This window comes from Myotis lucifugus, unplaced genomic scaffold (assembly GCF_000147115.1).
Source record: "Myotis lucifugus unplaced genomic scaffold, Myoluc2.0 scaffold_743, whole genome shotgun sequence".
Classification (NCBI taxonomy): domain Eukaryota; kingdom Metazoa; phylum Chordata; class Mammalia; order Chiroptera; family Vespertilionidae; genus Myotis; species Myotis lucifugus.
This window is the reverse complement of record NW_005871791.1, coordinates 189,732-205,445: the sequence shown is the minus strand read 5'-3', so window position 1 is coordinate 205,445 and position 15,714 is coordinate 189,732. Positions and strand designations below refer to the sequence as shown.

The window sequence follows — 15,714 nt, the reverse complement described above, 5'->3', positions numbered from 1 at the left end:
CTATCAGGATAGAAAGTCCTAAGGTTGTGTGACTGATCCTAGACGAGTACCATGAGTAGGATACTGCTGTAAAAGGTCTACAGCACTCAGGATTCCCAAGTGGTCACAGATCACATATGTTCAGGGTGTATCAGTCAGGAGAGGATCAGTTAGGCCTCAGTAACAAACAATCCCAAATCTTAGTGGATTAAAAATAACAATAATTTCCCATCAGTGCATTGACTTGGGACAGTGCTCTGTTTTGTCCTTACACTGAGACCTGCACAGATGGACAAACTGTGATCTGAAACATGACCTATCGGTAGGGCAGAGGGAAAGAAAGCTCTGGAAGGTCTCACACTGGCAATTATTCTATTCACAATCCATTGATCAGGACTAGTCACAAAATCCCACCTAAGTCCAAGCCAGGAAGGACCGTCCCACCCATTTGAACACAGCAAGTGACTATCCTCCCTTAACACCTAGCACAGAGCAGGCACTTCGCAAGTGCTTATTGAGTGAATTAATGACACACTCCAAACGCAGTGCCTGGCAACACACACACAGTGCCCAGCACTCAGTCCATGAGAAGTGTTGATACTATGATTAGCGTTGCTTTGCTATGCGTTCACAGGTTTGAGACAGTTGGGAACATGGTATATGGAGAATCACATCGCCGAAGTCCCTCCTCAAAACCAGCACCAGGTGTGACCTTGCCATGAAGGATATGTCCTACCCAAGTGCTCCGTCCAAATAGTCTGACTGCCGTTCGTTGAGGGTTTCAGAAAAGCTGCCAAAGCGGTGCTTTCCACACTCTCCAGTAAGACGGTGGCCAGCGTGGATGTCTCGTCTTTGGTGAAGTTGGACCACGTGGATGTTTGTTCGAGCACAGAGGCAAAGCTCTCAGCCGTACTCTGCAAGGAAAGGGGTGTTTGCTTGCTTTTTCTTGTCCTCTCTCCTCTCTCTGTCTGTCTCTCAGTCTGTCTGTCTCTCAGTCTCTCTGTTTTTCTGTGTGACTCTTCTCTCTCTGTCTCTCTCATCCATGAAATAGCAACTTCCCTCTCTCATCAAGAGAGTGTTTTCTAGCCCTAGCCTGTTTTGTTCAGTGGTTAGAGCATTGGCTGGTGGACTAAAGGGTCCCAGGTTCAATTCCAGTCAAGGGCACATACCTCGATTACAGGCTTGATCCCCGGACCAGTTGGGGCAAGTGGGAAGCAACCAATTGATGAGTCTCCCACACATGTATGTTTCTCTCTCACATCGATGTTTCTTTCTCTCTGTCTCTCCCCCTCTCTTTCATTCTCTCTAAAAATCAATGGGAAAGTATCCTCGAATGAGAATTAACAAAAATAAAATAAATTTTAAAGAGTAACCCAATACCCTATTTAAAAAAAATAGATGAGTGGATAAATAAGCTATGGCCCAGCCACACAGGGGAATATTACTCAGCCATGAAAAGGAGTGAGGCACTGACACTCACTGCAGCATGGCTGGACCTTGAACACAGGATGCTCAGTGAGAGAGCCCGACACAAAAGGCCACACAGTGTGTGTTTCCATTTATGTGACATGTCCAGAGCAGGCACATCCACAGGGACAGGAAGTACATGAGTGGTTGCTGGGGTCAGGGGGCAGGGTGGAATGAGGAGAGATGCTTATGCAGTTTCCTTTTGGATGGTAAGGATGTTCTAGAACTATAGTAGAACTATAGTGGTGATGTTTGCTCAACCATGTGAATGTGCTAAATGTCACTAATAGTTCCCCGCAAAAGGGCATGGAGCTATTGATAAACACAACATTAACAACTCTCAAAGGCACTGTGCTAAGTGAAAAAAGCCAGACTCAAAGGGCTGCATATGCATGACCCCATTTACATGATGTTTTAAAAAGATAAAACTATAATGACAGAACAGATCAGGGATTTTTCGAGCCCAGTGGTGGACAGAGTATGCGTCTGTAAAGGGGAAGCCCAAGGAAGCCTGGGGGTGGGAGTAGGGGTATGGGGTGAGGAATTAGAAGTGTTCTGTGTTCTGATTGTAGTGGTAGCTACACTCATCTACTCAGGTAATGATCAAACATGTAAAATTGTCCAGAAAAGGGCAATTCTGCTGTATGTTAACTTTTATTACTTTGTTCTGTTTTTCACTCTATGTTAACTTTTCTAACCTCACAACTTTCATAAATTAAATGTGAACTCACAGCTCAATTATAAAGAGGACTTTCTGCACCCCTGAGAGATTCAAACCATGAAACACAATGACAAAGGCGTCATTACCTTCAGAGAAACGGCCGTGGTTTTATTTGCACAGGTCTCATCCAGAACGCTGAAGGTGGCATTCATGAGTGCACAAAACGAAACCTGTGCCAGAGGGAAGAGCATTTGTGAGCACTGATCTGTCCCTCCCCCACGCATTCAAGGTACAGACTGGGCCACCATGTCCACTGCATGGGGTGGCCCTCGGTCCCTGAGTCTCTAGGAAATACAAACTCACCATATGATCCGAACTGGAGCCACAGCACTTTTCTCTTCCATGAATAAAACATCAGACACACATAAAAGCAGAACTACATAGTGGGGTGAAAAGATGGGGAGATGTGTGAAAAAAAATCAGTGGCTAAATGGAGTATTACTCAGCCATAAAAAGGGGTGAAGCTCTGACACTCGCTACAACATGGATGGACCTTGAACACATGATGCTCAGAGAGAGAAGCCAGACCCAAAAGGCCACACAGTGTGTGATTCCATGTATGTGACATGTCCAGCACAGGCACATCGATGGAGATAGAAAGTAGGTTAGTGTTAAGGCTGAGATTAGGGCGGAGGAAGGGATAACGGGAGAGGCAGGAACTGCTGGTTTTGGCGTAGCCTTTTCCCTGGTTTCACCAGAACTGCATCAGGCCGTCTGTCTTGTTCCCTTGTTACTAAATCATGACACCTCTGTTTACCTGGGACACAGATGAGCCCCTTATACTTAGATTTACTCTTTGGGGTGCAGACGCCCTTGAGTCTCCTTTCGAGTTACAGGGCAGACTTGATCTCGGCCCTGTTCAGTTTCAACGAACTCTGCCATGAATTCCCCACATCGGTTACCTTGCCTAATTACCAGACTTAAAAGGGAAAATCAAGGACCATCCTTTGGGGGCTGCCTGCAAAGGATGATTGTTCCTACTGGCAGTGAATACAGCTCTGTGGGCCCCTCGAACACCTGGCCACCGAGAGCCTGGCTCATTCTTACTTCCTGCAACAAATCTTGAGGTTCCTCAGTGGACTTCCAAGGACTGGCTTGTCCCGGTAAGTCTCCTTCACTTGGCTGGGGCCCCCGCATCCCACTGGTATCCAACCCATTAAAGAATGATCTCCCTGGGCCTGCACCTGCAGAATATGCCTTAGTGTCGGGGGACTGGTGATATCTACTCATTTTTTCTCCTTCAGTCCAGGAGAGAGAGAGAGTCCATCAGCCCGTGACCTAAAACCTCACCATCTAAGTTGAAAGGCTTTCTCGTGACTTTTGTTGAAATTTAGCCACAATATCTAGCAGTTCAACTAGTGAGTATTCTCTGATTATTAAAGCATTTTCTGGCCCATTGTGGTAAGGGCTATCCTTACACAAGGGGCCAGATAACGCTCAGCAAGCCACAGCTCCAGCCCAGCCAGTGTCTGCAGGGGTCCCCGTACTCACAAGGTGGCCACAAGCTCCCAGCACGGGGCTACCCCTCCTCACACAGAGGCCAAGGGCCAACCCGGGATGGCCCCCAGGAAGCTGCTTTCCCCTTTCCCATGGCCCCGGTCTCCTGGCTGGCTCGCCATTTCTTGGGAAAATTTCTTGAGAAAGTTGTCCAAGAGGCTGACAACTCCAGCATGACGTCAGGAGTTTACCAGGGGAACTATGGACAGAAGCAGCACCTGTGGGCGGCAGCAAGCTGGCTGATCTCAGCACAGAGAAGGGATGGAGTTTGATACATCAGCCTCCAAGAACAACAGTGGCTCCTAGCCAGTGGTTTGTGCTGGTTAAGGCCATTTAATCCATAGCAGAAAACAGCTTCATGGGCCCTCTTCTCTATGCAAGAACATTCCAGGATGAATTGGTGGTCAGCTTGCTTCATTAGATAGCAACTGTCATATTAAGTACCGGGAATCATTTTGCCTAACAATTGTACACTTTAAAATGGTTTAAATGTTGAATCTTATGTGTGTTTTTACCACAATTAAACAAACAAACAAACAAAAAACAGTGGTCCAAAGTGCATGGGAATCCTAAGTTAATGTCCAAGCTCGGATTTAAGGTAGTGACCTCAATCCCTGAAAATGCTTATGAAGGCTTGACCCACTACAATGACAATGACTTCATTAGAGAGCCAGGACGTCCACACTCCTCTTTAGCTGGCCTGGGGACTGTGTCACACCCATCTTCTGTCACACACATGCAGCCCCAACACCTTTACTGGTCGTGAGTCCCCGCAACACCTTTTCTTCTTTTAGTAAAAGAATCCCCAAGTTTTAAACAAGCAAGTGCCCTCCCTCCTAGACTTTCCTTTTGGCTCTGTGGCCAAGTGACTAATGTCTGGCCAATGAGGTACAAGCAGAGGTGATACTGCATCATAGTCTTAAAGGAAAAGATAGTGCCTTTCACTTTCCGTTCTCCCCTGCCCACCAGCTGGAATGCAGATGTGATGGCAGCAGCCATCTTGGACCACAGTGAGGGAGTCTTGTATTAATGATGGCAGAGCATTATGGAGCCATATCAGCTCTCAGCAGCTTACACTCAGACTGTTATAAAGAAAGAAACAAACTGCTGTCTGTTTGGGGGCACAGCTATTTTTACCTTTGTTAAAGGTGCAAACAATATCCTACTTAATTGACTCCCAGGAAAACTCGGTTGGTTGGACTTCATCCCATGCACCAAAAGGTTGCCAGTTTGATTCTCGGTCAAGGCACATGCCCAGGTTGTGGGCTCGATGCCCAGTGGGTGTGCAGGAGGCAGCTGATCGGTGTTACACTTCATTTTCATGCTTGTCTCTCTCTCCCTCTCCCTTCCTCTCTTCTAAGAATCAATTAAAAAATCTTAAAAAAACAAACAAAAATAAAAAACACCTTCAAAAATACTTACATCCTCAGGCTCCACTGCTGTTCCCACTTGGCATAGCAGGACCTGTTTATTGTTGGGGATCACATCTTCTTTACACTTGAAGGGAACTCCTAGGAATGAAACAAAAGCAACCAAATCAGACTTACCCACAGCAAGATATGACTGAAGCAAGTCTGATTACGTCATGCCCTGCTGAAAGTCCATCCACTGCCATATTATACAACAGAGGAAACAAGCAAACTATACACCACCATATCAGAGACTCTGAGATGTTTTATAAAGCTCCAAAACCAACAAATCTAAGCAAGGCATTGTTTAGGAATATATACAAGGGAAGAAATCTTTATTTAAGTAGGGTAATTATGAACACAAGTTCAAAGGGATTCCCTCTGGGGCAGAGACAGGGATGTGGAATGGGGAAGAAGCAAGGACATCAATGATATTCTACTTATGTTGACAATGGCCTCTGATAGAGTCATTTTATTACTGTACTTCATTGCTTCCATGTAAGTTACTTATATTTCTAACATCCCAAAGAATCCAGCATTTAACATTTTTAAACCTCTTCTGGTTTCCCGTTGTTCTTGGCAAAGAAGACTGCAAAATTGTTTGCACAGCTCACAAGATCCTGCAGTATCTGACCTCTGCCCACCTTCTCAGATGCAGCTAATATCATTTCTCTGTGTTAGCCTCAGGGCCTTTGAGTGTGATCTTCACACTTCATATGGATAATTCCTACTTTTCCTTCAAGCTTCAGCTGAAATGCTATTTTCCCCAAGCATATTAAATATCCCATTAGTCACTCCAAAGTGTTCTAAAATTTTCCAATGGTCATATTCATCGTGGTCATTAAATAATTATTTATGTGCTCTCTGCTTTTTTCCCTAGACTATAAGCTACGTGAGGGCAAGTATCATGTCCACCATGTCCAGGATTGAATTCTCAGTGTATGGGTCAGATTGATTCATTAACTAATTAATAGATGTTCCGAAAAGAATGTATTGAATGAGGGAATTAATGAATGTGTAGTAAATGAATGAATGAATAAAGAGAGAACATGTGGATGAGGTGAAAGTAAGAAAAGGATCCAGAGGTTGGGCAGAGTGAGCAAGACACAGATTCCATTGCCAAGACACACAAGGAGATGATTACGTTTGCAGCTGAAGTTGCCATATTTCCAGGAGCCCTCCGGATTGGGGCGAAAGCCCACAATGCAGCCACAGCTGTAGGAGCCCAGGGCATTTGTGCAGACAGAATTGGGGCCACATGGTGATGGATCTTGCACACACTCATCAATATCTGCAAAGAACTCGAGAATATCAAACAACCAAAGGAATAAGGAGATTAATTTTTGTCCAGGGATGTCCACACAACCCTCCATTTACCTCCACATTCCACCTCTTGCTCTGTGAAGTTCAGCCGTCCATTGCTTGGTGCAAAGCCAGGGTGACAGGTACAAAAGTAGTTCCCAAGGGTATTGGTGCATGTTGCATTGAAAGGGCACATATCCAGGCACTCATCAATATCTGTGTAGTGGAGAAAGGGCGTGAAGCAGAGTTGGCCAACAATCCAACAAAAGTCATGCTTCCCATTCTGAAACATGAGTTGTCATTTAAATAATGGCAGCCCAAACAGGGACTACACTTCCCAGAATCCTTGGCATCTGGGCGGGACCATGTAGTAACCCACCCCAACATTCTTTTAACATTGTTTCTGTAAAAGATGACCTGTCAACTAACATATAATTTCAGATAAACAGCCTGTTTGCTTAAGAATTCTAGGAACTAACTTCAAAAGAAGCAAACCCCAACCTCCAGATCTTCCGGCTCTGGGAGATTTGCTGACCTTCGATCAGTTATCTGTACAGACTGTGCTGACTTGCACGTAGTCCCTTCAATGGAGAACTCTGAACCCCCTACTTCCGATTTCTTTGTTCTGTTCTGGTTTTTTGTTTGTTTGTTTTGTTTTTGTAATTCCTCCTCTCTCCTTACAAAAACCACTGCCTGTGTCGAATTGTTAAGATGGTCTTTGCAACCTAAGTGCACCATCTTCTTGGGCTGCCAGCTCTTGAATAAACTACTTTCCTTTCACCAACCCTTGTCTCTTCATTACTGGCTTTCCAGTGGTAGGCAGCCGAACCTGGGTTGGGAATCAGCGTGACCAGTCTTCACTCGTGGAATGTGAAAAGATATGACATTTGTCACTTCTGGGCCAATATGACCAAGAAGTGGGTGTGCCCTCTCTCTCTTGCCCCACCACTGGCTGGGACCAGGGATTCCAAGGTCCTAAGGGATAGAAAAACCAAGAGATGCCAGGAGGTTGGACCCCTATTATCACCTTGTGGAGGAAGGCTGCCCATTGGCCCAGTATATCCATATTGGATTGTTATGAGCATAAAAAATTTCTGTGTTAAGCTAGTGGTTCTCAGCTGGGGGCAATTTGCCTCCCCAGGGAATACTGGGCAATGTCTGGAGACATGTTTTATTGTCAAGACTGGGGGAGGGGGTGCTACTGGGATCTAGTAGGTAGAAGCCAAACATCCTACCATGTACAGGACAGCCCCCCACACAAAGAACTATTGAGCCCCAAAAGTCAATAGTGCAAAAGTTGAGAAACTCTATCCTAACAAATACAGAGTGGTGTCAGGTCACCATGGCAACACAGGGTTACTCTCCCTCTGAGGGTTTCTGAACCACTGAGCCACAGAGGATATATGGAATTGAATGCCCTAGAGAAAAGAATTAGGAGTCATCACAAAACATGAAGAATTGCCCTAACTGATTTGTCTCCATGATTGACTGAAGGGTCAAAGTTTCTATTCCAGTCAAAGGCATGTACCTCAGTTGCAGGCTCAATCCCTGGACCCAGTCTGGATGTGTGTGGGAGGCAACCAATTGATGTGTCTCACTCACATAGATGTTTTTCTCTCTCTCTTTCCCCCTCCCTTCCACTCTCTCTAAAATTCAATGGAAAAATATCCCAGGTGAGGATTAACAACAACAAAACGAAAACAAAAAAAGAGTAAACAAGCAGCATCCACTAGTCACTTAAGCAGGTATGTGGCACACTGCACTGGACATGACCATGGAGAACTGGGACAAGATGTCCTTATGATACGAACGTAGACTAATTTGGAGTCATCAAAGGCATAGAAGTGGCCCACAGCTGGAAAGCATGGGGAAGTGGCTTTCCTCTTGGTGTTACAGAAAACATCTCTAACCAAAGAGTGAGCTTCCCATTTCCAGACACATTGAAGCCTTGACTAGGCAAGCTCTTGTCAGAAATAGCAGCGAGGGAATTTATGTTTTGCATATGGAGCTGGACTCATGCATGAATTTCAAAACTTTGGGGCCAAGAGAACCTTTGTTCCTGTGAAGTGAAACCTGAGTAGGTAAGACAAATGAAAGAGGTGATAGTGTGACGAAAAATGGGGTGGAAGGCCATGGTTTGGCTTTCTTGCCCTTGATCGGGGTTCTGAATAGGCTCCCAGGAGCCATTAGAGCTGTATTACCCTCTCTAAGGTCCCTTTCGATTTTATTGCTCTACTGTTCTGCTTCTAACAATGTCAGCATCTAGTGCAGATCAATAAGAAGAAATAGACTAATTAAAAGAAGCATGATTTCCCTGGGGGTTGAGGAATATAAAATGTGTTCTGCAGTGTAGCCGATACACTGAGGATGGCCTCCATTAACCCTTTCACTTCCTGTATGCAGTGGAAGTATTCCCTCCCAATGTTCCCCCAGAGGGATGGGTGTTAATTTCTCTTTCCTCTGAACCTAGGCTGGCCCCAACTGTGGCCAATAGAAAGTGCTAGAAAACTGCCGAACTCAGGCCTTATGAGAACTGGCATTTCTGCTTTCTGCCCCTTTGAACGTTCCTTCTTGGAGACCAGCTGCCATGCCATGAGGAAGCCTAAGCAGCCATGTGGAAAGGCCCACGATGAAAATTAGGGGCCCAACTAAGCTCCCAGCCAGAGACCAGCACCAACTACCAGTCACACAAATGAGGCCATTTCAGATCTGCCAGCCATCCTGGTACCCCAGAAAACCCATGTGGCCAACCTGTAACATCACGAGCAAGAACAAAGGGTTGTTGCTATATGCCATTGTGTTTCAGGGTCATTTGACAACTGTTGAGAAGTCCACCTCACGGCTGGGAGAATTACCTGTACATTTGAAAGCCTCTGGTTGCTTGGGGGTCCAAAACTCAGGCGAAATGAACCCAGGCAGGCAGGAGCAACTGTACTCTCCTGGGATGTTGGTGCAGACAGTATTGGGACCACAAAGAGTCGAGTTTCTGGAACATTCATCCACATCTAAGCAGAAAATTGGTCTAAGTCATAAAGATGAAGGAAGCTGAGGCTATAACAGCAGTAAACAGCCCAACCAGGGACAGAGCCAAAGGGTTTCCCTGGCCCTGTCTCACCTTCTTACACACGTTTTCATTGCTATGGAGGGAAGCATTCAAATGCATGTCTATGACCCACACAACCAGAGGCTCCCATGGCTCAGGGTAAAACCCAAACTCCTCCTTAGAACCAACGAGACCCTGAGAACCTGCTCCTGGCTAAGCTCACCTCCCTCATCTTCTGCTTCTACTCCCTGTATAACGAGGGATCCAGATTCGTTGATGACCTGCAGGTTCATGAAGACTCTTCTCTCTCACCTGTGTTCCCTCAGAACTCAAACTCATCCACTGCTTCTTTCCCTGGTGAATGCCAGCCCCACTCCAAGGAATCATTATATTATTAATAATAATAACAACAACTAAGATGTATCAGAGTGGAGGACTGGAGGGCAGGACATCTTGGATGTGAACCTAGGCACAGTTCAGGTGCTGACCCTCCTAACTCCTGCCTATTTGACATGGGAAGAGTGACTCCACCACAATGGAGGCTCTGTTTCCTCATCTCAAAAATGAGTATAAAATATCACTTGGGAAGACCGAAGGAGGTCACATATGGAAGAACTTAGGGCCTTGGCTGAGAGCCTGCCTCCAGGCCTTTGTACCTGCTGTTCCCTCCTCCTGGAACACCCTTCCCCGGATACCCAATATCTCACTCCCTCGGTGTCTTCAGATCTTTCTCAAATACCCACTTCTAATTGTGGCCTTTGCTCTAATAAAATTAGAAGTCTTCTCCAGCACTAGCTGCCTTCCCTGCCTTATTTGTCTTCATCTCCTTTAACTATTCCAGACACACAATACATGCGTGCATTTATTTTTGTTACCTGTTTCCCTCCACATGAGATAATAAGTTACAGGAAAATAAATATTTTTGCTGGTGTTTTTCACCATTGTATCTACCATCCCTAGAATAGTGCCTCACATAAAGTAGGTGCTCCAGAAGTATTTGTTGAATGAGTGCATGAGTGAATGAAAGAAAAAATGAATGATGATTGGCTTCCCCTTTGTAGATGAGGGCTTTGAACTCAGCTGAGATCCACCCTGATTCCTGCCCCACCACTGCTGAATTGCAAACAGGCTTGGACCTGGATCACCAAAAGACCCCTCCACCTACCTTCACACATCCCTCCTGGGCCATGGAAACTCCTGTTTCCACTGCTGGATTCAAATCCTGAGTTGCAGACACAAGAGTAGCTTCCAAAACTGTTGTGGCAGGTCGCATGCTCCGGGCAAGCTCTGGGATCGGCACATTCATCCACATCTAATGAGTGGAAATGAAAACCCAGATCAAGGCAGGTGAGGAATTGAGGACAGGAGATTGCAAGCAGGAGACCCCCTCTACATGTTGCTAACAGGTGGCACACAGTGCTGCTGCTCCCCAATACCCATGTTCCCCCTTCTGCCTCACCTCCAGGGCAGTGAGATGCGCCTGGGGAGAATAAATGTTGGCCAACAGTGTGTAAACAAAAGGGTGGCAAATAGTTTCAAACATAACGATCATAGATTACAGAGGTGTTCATGGTCTTTCACTGCTCCCTGTACCTACACCCTGGGATGTGGGCTCTGCCACTCCTCTCTGTAAGATGTGGAGTTGTTCCCCCACCCCTGGATCTAGCTGGCCCAGTGACTTGCATTGGCCAATAGAATGCAGCGAAAGCGATGTGGTGCCAGTTCCAAACTTATACCTCTAGAGCAGTGGTTCTCAACCTGTGGGCCGCGACCCCTTTGGGGTTCGAATGACCCTTTCACAGGGGTCGCCTAAGACTATCCTGCATATCAGATATTTACATTATGATTCATAACAGTAGCAACATTACAGTTATGAAATAGCAACGAAAATAATTTTATGGTTGGGTCACAACATGAGGAACTGTATTTAAAAGGCCAGAAGGTTGAGAACCACTGCTATAGAGGGTTGTTTGTTTCTGCTCATTCTTGGGGTTTCTGCCATATGAACAAACCCTAGGCTGGCCTAACGAAGAATAAAAGACAAAGTGGAAGAGAGATGGATGACCCCAGATATGTGGACAGCCCAGCCAAGATCAGCAAAACTGACCCCCAGCTGACCGCAGACCCATGAAAAACTCCAGTTGAAACCCAAAGAACTGGCCAAGAAAGCCCAACCTCAACTGCCAAGACATGGAACTGAGAGTTAAATAAATGGCGGTGGTTTTTAGCCACTGACTTTCAGGGTCATCTGTTAGTCAGCAATAGCTAACTGCTACGAATGGACTGACTTCAAATACCTCTGGCTCCAAGGCAAGAGAATATAATGAGGTTTGAGCATGTCATGCAGTCACTCTCTCCAAATGAACATGGAGAATTCAGACTCCCTGCCTCTTGGTGAGAATATTCTGACTGCAATGTGGGGGACGGAATCAAAGAGCAAGACCGAGACTGCTGTAAACCATATGGTGTTTGGACCAAAGATAGGGAAGAATGGAGAGATTCCAGACCACTTACCAGGTCAGTCACCCAAGACATGATGACTGATTCAATATGGAAGGAGACAGAGGATCAAGGGAAACTCTCAGGTCTTAATTGAAACACCTTTTAGGAGAAAGTTCCGAGGTTTAGGTCTCCCTACAACAGAGTGTCTCTACCTTAGCACTACTGACATTTGGGACGGGATCATTTCTGTAGGGAGGTAGGTGTGAACAAAACCAACTCTATTTTTGAGTCCAGATCTCATTTCATTTTAAGTTTCATGCTGTGATTAACCTCACTGTCCTTAGCAAGCAGATCAAAGCCTTCTAGTTGATGAATATCTATATTCCTTAAACTCTAGCCACAAATATTTTTGTTAGTAATGGCCAGAATGCCATAACAACCAAGACAAATATCAAACTGGCCATCTGTCACAAGACCACAAGGAGGTATGGCCCCTGGCATTGCTGTACTGCATTCATTGTCCCTTTCTCTTGTCTATCATTAGTGCCTGAGTTATACTATACAAAAGCACTGTAACAGGGGTCTGGAAGTGGGGAATAATCTGTGCAGACTGTCTGTTCTGATCTAATCTTCCCCTAAGTAAGTAACCTGTAATAAATTCTGTCATATTCTATGGAGTTGCCTGCTTCGTTCTTCAGCCTGAAGTTAATTTCTCATTATGGTGGCCAGTGCACCGTTGCCCACCATCAGATGATTTTTGATTGTGGGAAGCTGTCCTGTGCTTTGTAATGTGCCTTACCCTCTAGATGACAACAACACACACAACCCCACCATCACCACCAGTTGTGGCCATAAAAAATGTCTTCAGACATGGCCAATGTCCCCTGGGAGAAAGAGCACTTGAGAGCCTCCCATACTCTCAAGTACTTCCTGACCCCACTGCTTAATTCATCGTAAGATCTCAACAGGAGTTCAAATCCCAGTTCTTCCACTTTAATGGCTGTGTGTCCTTGAGCAAGTGACTTCATCTCTCTGAACCTCCATTTCCTCAGTCTGAAATGAGAATCAGCAACCCTATCTCATAGGATCATCAAATGAAGGGATGCTTCGTTACGTAGGTAAATGAAGAAGAGCAGGTCCTCCATACCTTCGCAGAGAGAGTTGTTAAAGATGAATCCATCTTGGCAGTGGCAACTGTAGCTTCCCAAAGAGTTGGCACACTCAGAATGCTCTGGGCAGACTCCGCTGTCGAGGCATTCATCGACGTCTGCGGAGCAGCAGAGGAGAGTGAGCAGACAAAAGACTGGCTGTCTAAGGTTAAATACGCATGTGCCCAACTCAGTGGTAGCTAGCCACCAAAGACCCATGCAAAGCCCAGGAGCATTACCTGTACAGGAGAAATGACCGGGCTTTTCCGGGCTCCAGTTATCCCCAGTGGGAGAAGAGAAACCAGGCAAGCAGCTGCACTTGTACCTCCCCGGCAGGTTTTTGCAGACTGAGTTAGGACCACATTTTGAGGGACTTGAAGAACATTCATCTACATCTAGACAGAGAAAGAGCCAGAGTTACAAATCTGCCTCATCCTGTATAAAAGACTATTTTCAAAGATGGTTATAAAGTCTTCCATTCCTTATGCCCTTCATTTGGTACTCCTTTCATCAAGCAGCAGGTCTATGTTCCCTCCCCTTGAATCTGAGCATGCTTTTGACTATCGAGGAAGTGACACTCAAGGTTATAAAAAAAAGCATGCATTGTTCTCTTGAGATGCTCATTCTTAGAACTCAGCCGCCATACTGTGAGGAAGCCCAACCAGTCATGAAAAAGCAGCCCGCGTGGAGAACTAAGACCTCCAGCCCACAGGCCTGGTGGAGCAGCCAGCCAACAGCCAGCACCAGCTTGCCAGCCTTGTGAGTGGGCCCTCTTCAAAGTGGGTCTGCTAATTCCCACATGAGCCAACTCAATTGACACTGTGTAGAACAGAGACAAGCTGTCCTCACCAAACTCAACCCCAATTGTGGATTCATTCATGAACAAAATAAATGATAGTTATTGTTTTAGGCACTAAGTTTGCAGTTGTCTATTACCCAGGCGAGAACACCTTGCAAAACCACCTCTAGGAACTTACTCATTGAAGCACCCATTGAATTGTGCAATTGTGGTACCATGGGGTGGCCCTGCTCTATCAAGCCACCCTAAACAAACACTTGCTATGTACCTTCATGCAAATAAAACTTCGAGGCAAATCTCCTATAGCTCTCTCCTGGCAAATTGCACCTCTCCTAAAGAGAAATCTGGAACTCCACTGTCTGCCAAGATAAGATCACAAGGATATTCATCTCAGCTTTGCTTGAAGTTATAAAACTTTAGAAACAACCTAAGTGTCAATAACAGGATGATAAAATCTGGAGATGACATAAAGAATAACATGTTCCTTCATTTGACAAATATCTATTGATGCATTGTACTGGGGGGTCACAGACATAGAGTGGACAAAATCCTGGCTGTAGTATCCATCACTTTCTAGATGAGGAATGTTCATTTCACCCCAAATTTAAAAACCAGGGCCCATCAGGACTACTGAGCTCACTGAATAATCCATGAACTATAGTGCAAAGAAAGATGGTTGGGGCTCCTGGGAGCTATAATGATAGAAATGATTTATCTTATTCAGCCAACTACAGCCCACAGGTCAAATTCAGTCCACCACATCCATTTTGTGTAAACAAAGTTTTATTAGCACACAGTCACATCCATTCATTTATGTATCATCTACGGCTGCTTTTGCAATACAGCTGGAGCATTGAGTAGTCATGACAGAGATTGTAAGGCTTACAACCTCCAAAATATCTGGCCCCAGACAGAAAAAGTTTACAGACCCCTGATCTTATTCAAAGGCACAGACAGATCTTTATTGCCAAGAGGAGAATTGGGGTCTAAATATAAGAAATGCAGACAAAGACCTTAGCTCATTCTGGGAACTATTTGAGTTTATATTATTTATGTTAATAGTAGCTCTTGGAATTGTCTATGTGCCTAGCACACTGCAAACATTATTGCATTTATTCTTCCCAACTATCCTTGGAGGTAGATGCTCTTAAATACTAGTACCTATTTTACAGATAGGAACATTGAGGCTTGGAGAGATTAAGTTCATTTCCCCAACACCTCACAACTAGAGTGTGGCAAATAAGTAATGTGTGAAGAGACCACCATTAGAGTCAGAAAGACCTGGGTTTGAATTTCAGTTCAACTGCATGACGCTACACAAGTCATTTCAGCTCTTGGAGCCTCAATTTCCTCATCTTCCCAATGGAGACGCATCCCACTGCTACACTCGATTACATGGGGACATGCACCTAAAGCCCTTGCACGGGGCCTGGCACTCAATAAGTGTTAGAAAACCTTATCATCTACATCGAGAGGCAGAAGGAGGGTCCCCAACATGAGATCAGTGGATATTGATAAATAGCATGTTCTTTATTTTTATTTATTATAATCCTAATCTCTAATCATTGAAAATGTTAATGACCAGGAATCATTTTCATGAGAGAGAGAGAGAGAGAAAGAGAGAGAGAGAGAGAGAGAGAGAGAGAGAGAGAGAGAGAGAGAATGAGGAGGAAGGAAGGAAGGAAGGAAGGAAGGAAGGAAGGAAGGAAGGAAGGAAATAAAGAAGGAAGGAAGGAAAGGGAAGGTGGGAGGAAAAAATGTCTGCAGGGGAGGAACAAAGTACCTACATCTGCCAGCTTCCACCTAACTTTCTACTGAATGCTAGAGGATTTTGAGGAGGTGTGCACTCACCTTTGCATTCCACCCTGGGCCTCTGAACTGCTTCATCCATTGCTGGACAGGGAAGC

General features: G+C 45.2%; 1 protein-coding gene across 1 annotated transcript in view; it reads right to left on the bottom strand.

Moving 5' to 3' along the window:
* The window catches only part of ADGRE1 (adhesion G protein-coupled receptor E1), a gene marked incomplete at its 5' end in the record, with an annotated part of 40,227 nt that extends 26,820 nt beyond the window's left edge, over positions 1-13,407 (bottom strand). Inside the window, 9 exons of the mRNA XM_023746860.1 lie at positions 682-893; positions 2,254-2,337; positions 5,087-5,175; positions 6,218-6,364; positions 6,451-6,591; positions 9,231-9,380; positions 10,584-10,730; positions 13,008-13,127; positions 13,248-13,407. Of these exons, the coding sequence (XP_023602628.1) occupies positions 682-893; positions 2,254-2,337; positions 5,087-5,175; positions 6,218-6,364; positions 6,451-6,591; positions 9,231-9,380; positions 10,584-10,730; positions 13,008-13,127; positions 13,248-13,407 (1,250 nt within the window). The remainder of the gene's footprint in view (positions 1-681; positions 894-2,253; positions 2,338-5,086; positions 5,176-6,217; positions 6,365-6,450; positions 6,592-9,230; positions 9,381-10,583; positions 10,731-13,007; positions 13,128-13,247) is intronic.
* Between the last annotated feature and the right edge of the window lie 2,307 nt (positions 13,408-15,714).